We start from the raw sequence: 6,670 nt of genomic DNA on the forward strand, positions 1-6,670 counted from the left end.
GTCCCTGCCCCCCCACGGGAGGCCTGGGTGCCCTGAAGGCACCTGGCAGCTGTGCTAGGGCTCGGGTGCCATGAGCTTGGAGCCCAGGCTCATAAAGCCCGGCAGGTGTTGGCCCCCAAGGGGACCCACTTCGCGTTTTATCCTGCGGAAAAAAAAATAAACCCAGCCTGGCCACATTTTAAGCAGTAAAGCAGCTGTGAGAATTTCCTCTCCTCCCTTCTAAGGAACTAAGAACAGATGGTCTGAGGCCCATCACTATGAAAGCTGCACTGCCCCTCCGTACTGCCTCCGGGCCAGGGTTCTGTCTGCCCCATGGCCCCTCAGGCTCCTCTGCTTCTGCCTGGGGACCCAGGAACCCCCACTGCATGGGCAGTGCCAATGGACTTGTGCCCCTTCAGATCCTGGAGGGTGCAGATGCTGCTGTGGCCTAGAGGGAGGTGTGACCCTGTGGCGGCCCCCTCCCCAGGCCACCTGTGCACTGTATGAGGTTGTGTCTGCCCCAGCATCGGGGACTGCAGTTCTCGAGCTCTACCCCCAGCTTTTTGTGGCACTCTTGCTGAGAGTTAGCTGCACTGTGGGTGTCCAGCTGCCCCGAAACCTGCAGGCCAAGGAGAAGAGGAGCACCGGCACAGCCCCAGTTGCCAGGAACCTTGATCCCTGCAGGTAATGTCCTCACCTGCCACCCCCAGTGCTAATTTGTAAGCACAGATGAATAGGCATGCTGTGTGTGTTGCAGGCAGGGAGGGCAGGGTGCCAGCTGCCTGAAGGAGAGGACATGAGGCCAGTATTATGTCATCTGGACAGTGGGAGATCCAGTAGTGAGCTTGCTCCCAGAGAGCCACACCTCTCCCGGGTGTAGGGCAAAGTAGTCCTTATGAACTCCACAGACACACTGTTAATGCAGGGAGCTATCTCCCCATCTGGAACTTCCCTGGGTGTCTTTGCATTTCTGCAGGCAGCTATGGGGTACATGTGTGTATGACTGCAAGTACATGTGGGGTGCTCGGATGAGGGTGAGCTGGTACCCTCTTGAAGGTGGGGCTGTGGGGGAGTCTTGGTTTGAGCTGCGACCTATGTGGAAGGCAACTGTCCTGGCAGAGCAGCCTTGATGTGTGCTTGTGGCCCAACTTAAGGGTGCCCTGGGTCTCATGGGGGGTTCCACATCCATTCCCCTTGATGTCATTGGACTGGGGTCTTCTGGTCCCTGCTGAGGGAGCCTTGGGTCCTAGGGCAGGAGATAAGCAGTCGGCAAAGTGAGCTGCTTGTGGATGTTGATGGGCTCAGAGGGCAAGCCAAGGGCATCTGTCCCTGCCCTCTAGTCCTGGTCTTGTTCCATAAGCCTTCTGGGGCCACAGGCTGAGCAGAGGAAGCTGACAGCCCAGGGTAGGTGTGCAATGCCTCCCTAGCCCCAGGTTGGGGTAGTGAACTCAAAGAACAGTGGACCCTGGGCCACCATGCCCCCTGCAACTTCCCTAGCTCTGCTCTCCCCACCTCCCCAGGGTGGCTGGCTTTGGTTGCATGCTCTAGCCAGGGGCACAAGCCTCAGCATGCTCCACCCCACTGCACTACCTTACAGCGCCGCTCGGCCCCAGGACCAACTTGTAAACTCCAGCACAGGCTTGTGCCAGGCCGGCTCAGCTCTGTACACCGAATGGAAAATGTGAACAGGACGGAGCGGCTGCGGCCTGCCCAGGCTGGGCCTGGCATGCTGGGAGCCAGCTCATCTGCCTGTGAAAGCCCCTTGAGCTGGGATTTGCAGAGCGTGGCTGATGGAGGACATTAGCCATCAAGCTCCGCAAGCACCACACTCTTAACCATTCTGGGCAGATGGCCCTGTTCGTCTCTCTAAGTCGTTAACATTTCCCCATGTCAAGCATGAGCTTTGCTTTAGGCTTGAATCTCTATGAGCAGCTGTTCCCTACTCTACCTGGGCTGCTGCCCCTGGTCCAGACAGCACCTCAGCCTAGCCATGAGGCCTGGAGCAAGGTGTAGGGTGGGCAGGCAGAGCTGCCATGAAATGGAACCAGCCATTGCCCTTTCAGGTCCTTGGTTAGCACCCTGTCCAGTGCTTCCCACACGCCCATGGCTGGCCCTGATTTGCTGAGTGTATGCTGCAGCAGCTAGCCTGCTGCTTTCTCAGCCTGAGTCTAGTGCACACTGCCCTGTATCCAGAGGCTGAGACCAGGGCCCTTCAGCATCCAGGACCTGGTGCTCAGAGACTAGACCCTCCTCTGGAATCAGAGGCTCCTGGGGCTGCCTCCCAACACTTTCCCCCTGGTGGGGCATCCCAGAGAAAGGTAGGACCTGTGCCTGCTGATCAACAACAGACCACTGCAGATGTCCGTGAGCAGGTGCCAGGCAGGCAGGAAGTCCCAGATCTGTCTCTGTACTGCCAGGACCATGGGCCCCTCTACTCCCACAGCCTCTTGTCCAGTCCTCTGGCTCTTGCTCTTGAATTGGCTCTGCTGCCCTGTGTGTCTGTCCCAAAGTTCCATGTGACCTTTCATGAGGCCCCCATCTTGTCATGTATTCCTGTGTCCACCATACCCTCCTCTCTGGATTCCCACATGGTAGGTGGGCCTCACAAGGTATCCTGAGCCTGGGCCCTGCATGAACAGAAACCCTTGTCCACTTGTGTGTGGAGCTCTGGGCCCACCCCTCCCTCACACTGCAGCCACATGGTACAGTTATGGCCTTTCAAACCCAACCTCTGTCAGGAAAACACTTCATTGAGAGGCTATCACCATGGTCATCACAGGTATCACCTCATGACAGGTGCTTACATACTGCCCTGTGGGCCATGGTGGACCCTGTGTGAGTGCCAGTGGGCAGCCTGGTGGGGCTGTGGTACTCTGCAACAGATGGGACCCATCTTGTGAACTGCAGGCCCTGGTGTGAGACTCTCCCCTGGGACTGATGGGGATAGGGTCCGATTCTTCCTGCCTGCTGGTAAGGGCTTATCTTTGCAAGGGGCCAGATGCTAAATTTTAGCTGGGCCCTGCGGAAACTGCAGCTTCAGTTGGGCCTCCTGCAAGAGAAACTAGAGAGCCCATTAAGCTCTGCGGAGCCAGTGAGGTGCACCCCTGACTTCATTAGAACTGGATACTTCCCTGCAATGGCCCCAGTACTTGCAGTGCACCCTCACCTGTGGGCTGGTCTTAACCAACCTTTGAGGGGCAGAGAGACCCAGCCTGCCATCGCTCCTGTAGTGTGCTGGTGTCTTCCAAGGTAGACATTGTTTCCTTTGCCCCAGACATCAGAGGGGCAAAAATGGGCCATGTTTAGGTCCAGGCCCAAGTGTGGGGTCTGTGCTTGTGGCCCTTGGGGCATCCAGCAAAGTAGGTAAGTTGGCTGGGCCTTCCCTATGCATGATGGGGAAAGTGTCTGGGAGGAGAACTTGGAGGCTAGTCTCTGCTAGTCTCCTGGAGGCCCACAAAAGCTGATATAGTCAGTGGCTCTGTCCACAACCACCTCTGAGGCTGGCAGCAGAGAGGTCATGGCTAACCAGGCAAGCCAGTAAATTGGTCTTTGCCTTGGACTCATCTGTCCTGATGGACACCCTCGGGGCTCTCCAAGCCCTCTCTCCATCAGTGGGAAGGACAAGGCTGGGCAATCCTACGAAGTCCTTCCCAAGTATGTGTGTGCAGGTGGGGCACACACCTGAAAGGCTCACCAGTATCTAACAGCTCTGGTGGGAGGTGACATGGCAGAACCCTGTGTCTGGCCCGGCCAGGGGCACCCTTTTGGCAGCTGGGCCTTCACACCCTCACAGCACTGCAGTGGACACCCTGCAGGCCTTGCTGCTCCAAGGTGGCAGTCAGGATGTGGTGCAGCGCGTGGAGCTGGGAGGAGGCTGGGAGTTGCTCAGGACCTCAGCAGGGCATGAAAACGGGGTCACCCAGCTGGCCAGGTAAGCAGTCCAGGTCCTATTCAGTGGATATCTGAAGGCATAGACCCTCCAGAGGTCCCTAGGGAGGGGCATCCTGTATGTAGTGAGAGGCTATCTCTGGAGGGTATGCCTGAGAGGAAGGACTAATAAGGCTTAGGGCTGGAGGGCAGAGCATGGGAGGTCCATATGGGAGTTGGCCTGCCCAGGAACCTGCCAGCACCCCGGCTGGGCATCTCCAGCCCCTACATCCTTGGGACCTCCTTCCCAGTGCCATGGCCAAGTGCGCAGGCCCTCGACTCCCCCTGCTGATGAAGGCGCTCGTGTGCACTCAGGACAGTGTGTATGAGATCCAGAGGGTTACTTCCACAGCCTTCCTGGCCGAGGTAGGACCCTTGTCCCACTCTGGAATGGGCAGAGATGCCTTTGTCCTGTGGCTGACAGAGCCATTGAGATGGCAAACAGGCAGCCTCCCTCGTCCTCACAAGAGCATGCTCAGTCCCACCAGCCAGGGCCGGGCCCCAAGTAGAGGCAGGCCAGCACCCAGGACCTCTGAGGCTCCCTCGATCCTCCCGGCTTTGGAGATTGAAAGTCTACTGAAGGCTGTGACCGTGGCAGGCTAGGGTGGGACTGGGGGCAAGTTGGGAGGTGTGTTAGCTAGGGAAGGGCTCTGGGACTCAGTGGGTGCAGGTAGTCACAGCAGTTCTTCCTCTAGCTGCTCAGCAGCAACGTGGTCAATGACCTGATGCTTCTGGAGTCACTGCTGGACAGTCTGGCTGCCCGGCAAAAGGATTCGAGTGCCAGTGTGCGGCGGCTGGTGCTCCGTGGCCTGGCCAACATTGCTTCAGGCTCCCCTGACAAGGTAGGTCCAGTAGCCAACCTTGCCGGCTACCCCCACTACCCAGTGAGGGCAGCTGGGAGAAAGGCAGACATGGAAGTAGAGGGTGGGAGGTACATGGGGCCTTTGCTTCCAGCTGCTACACGAAGAACTGTAACCTGCAGGACAGGGCTAGATGAGTGGAACAGTCTGAGCACACTGTTTTCCCAGGTGCGGGCTCACAGCTCCCAGCTCCTGACAGCCATGATCAGTGGGCTGGATGATGGAGACGACCCACACAGCCTTGTAGCCCTGGAAGCCATGGTGGGCCTTGCACGGCTGCTGCACCTGGTGGAGCCCCGGGACCTGCGCTCGGTGCTGCTGCACACAGCCATCCGCATCCGGCCCTTCTTCGACAGTGTAGGCTTTGAGGGTGGGCTGGGGGGTCATCACCTGAAGACCCGACACTCATCCTTGGCCAAGCTCAGGGCTATCCCCAGATCTCATGAGCTGTACTTTTGTCAGATCCTAAGACCTGGGGTCTAGGCCTGGCTTTACCCTTCGCTCCTCATTTGGGTCTTCTGTGCTAGTCTGTCCTGCTCCCAGACTTGTGTCCCTGCCAGCACTTTCCCACCCCATCGCTCTGCAACACTAGGCAGGGGCCCAGGGCTCCCATGTCTGCACCAGGCCTAGGGGAGGGGACCTGTGAGATGACATGGCAACACCCTTGCCAGGAGAAAGTGGAGTTCCGGACAGCATCCATCCGCCTTTTTGGGCACCTCAACAAGGCCTGCCATGGTGACTGTGAAGACATCTTTCTGGAGCAGGTTGTGGGTGGGTTGGTGCCCCTCTTGCTACACCTGCAGGACCCTCAGGCCCCTGTGGCCAGTGTGAGTAGCAGTGGGGTGGCAGGGGCTGGTTGGCCTGGATGTGGCTCAAGCTAAGCATCTAGTCCTGCAGGCCTGCAGGTTTGCACTGTGCACGTGCATCCCCCACCTGGAGCGCGAGGAGCTGGCGGCTGCCTTCCAGAAGCACCTGCAGGAAGGTCGTAGCCTGCACTTTGGGGAGTTCCTCAACTCTACCTGCAAGCACCTGGTGAGGTGGGCATATGGGGGCCGGAGCCCACCCAGGCCAGCTGACAGCCCTGACCCTGACCCTACCTCCGCAGATGCATCACTTCCCTGAGCTGCTGGGCCGTCTACTGAGCACCAACCTTTTCTACTTCAAGAGCAGCTGGGATGATGTCCGGGCCGCAGCCCCCATGTTCACAGGTGAGTATTCCCCGTGTCACCCCCGCTCCCCCCACGTGCAGCACACACCTGACCCCCACCCACCCCCACAGGGTTCTTGGTGCTGCACACAGAGCCAGAGCACAGGCTGCAGGTAGACTTGGAGCAGCTCATTGCCGGTGAGCCCCGAACCGCCCCCCCCACAAACGCCACATACTCCCCCATGCTGCCCCAACCTGTCCAGGCCTGCTGAGGCCCTGCTGACCCTGTGGGCACCCACAGGGACTAAGTGATTTTCCTGGATTTCAAGATTTTTTTCCCTGTCATTGGTGACCTCATCGTCTCTAGTAATTCACGGAAACTTCTTAACTGTTCCAAAAGAGCTTAAAAAACACTAAAAAAGGAAAAACTATCTTTCCGTTGGCTCCTGAGCCCTCCCAGCAGAGGCCTGTCTGTTAAGAAAGGCAGTGGGCGGCCCCACGCACAGGCATAGGCCAGTGTACTACTGGCCTCTTCCTCTGCCCCAGCTCTTCAGCTCCTGCTGCGAGACCCAGTGCCAGGGGTGCGGGAGAAGGCTGCTGAGACACTGGGCCGACTGGTGAAGTTTGCCTGAGTCTGGCTGTACCCCACATGCAGTACAGCGGCCTGTGCCTGCCCAGAGGACCCGTGTTGGTGAACAGGGCCAAGACTGCACTCCCCGACCTGTTTTTCAATAAAGCCATTTGCTCCTCAGTGGAC

The 6,670-nt window shown here is 58.4% G+C and overlaps 1 protein-coding gene across 13 annotated transcripts in view; it reads left to right on the forward strand.

Annotated features, from left to right (window-relative positions):
- Positions 1 to 6,669, forward strand: part of Mroh1 (maestro heat like repeat family member 1) — a 74,218-nt gene extending 67,549 nt beyond the window's left edge. For 11 of the 13 annotated variants that reach the window (XM_074069441.1, XM_074069437.1, XM_074069445.1 and 8 more), the window contains 10 exons: positions 467 to 663; positions 3,773 to 3,910; positions 4,158 to 4,272; positions 4,602 to 4,748; positions 4,935 to 5,123; positions 5,438 to 5,593; positions 5,664 to 5,798; positions 5,872 to 5,974; positions 6,046 to 6,111; positions 6,460 to 6,669. In XM_074069441.1, the coding sequence (XP_073925542.1) occupies positions 467 to 663; positions 3,773 to 3,910; positions 4,158 to 4,272; positions 4,602 to 4,748; positions 4,935 to 5,123; positions 5,438 to 5,593; positions 5,664 to 5,798; positions 5,872 to 5,974; positions 6,046 to 6,111; positions 6,460 to 6,545 (1,332 nt within the window). In that variant the 3' untranslated portion in view covers positions 6,546 to 6,669. Of the gene's footprint in view, positions 1 to 466; positions 664 to 1,319; positions 3,917 to 4,157; positions 4,273 to 4,601; positions 4,749 to 4,934; positions 5,124 to 5,437; positions 5,594 to 5,663; positions 5,799 to 5,871; positions 5,975 to 6,045; positions 6,112 to 6,459 lie in introns of those variants that run through there. The other 2 variants (XM_074069446.1, XM_074069449.1) reach the window with 2 other exon arrangements.
- The last annotated feature ends 1 nt before the right edge of the window (position 6,670 follows it).

Source organism: Castor canadensis, chromosome 3 (genome assembly GCF_047511655.1).
Source record: "Castor canadensis chromosome 3, mCasCan1.hap1v2, whole genome shotgun sequence".
NCBI classification, from domain to species: domain Eukaryota; kingdom Metazoa; phylum Chordata; class Mammalia; order Rodentia; family Castoridae; genus Castor; species Castor canadensis.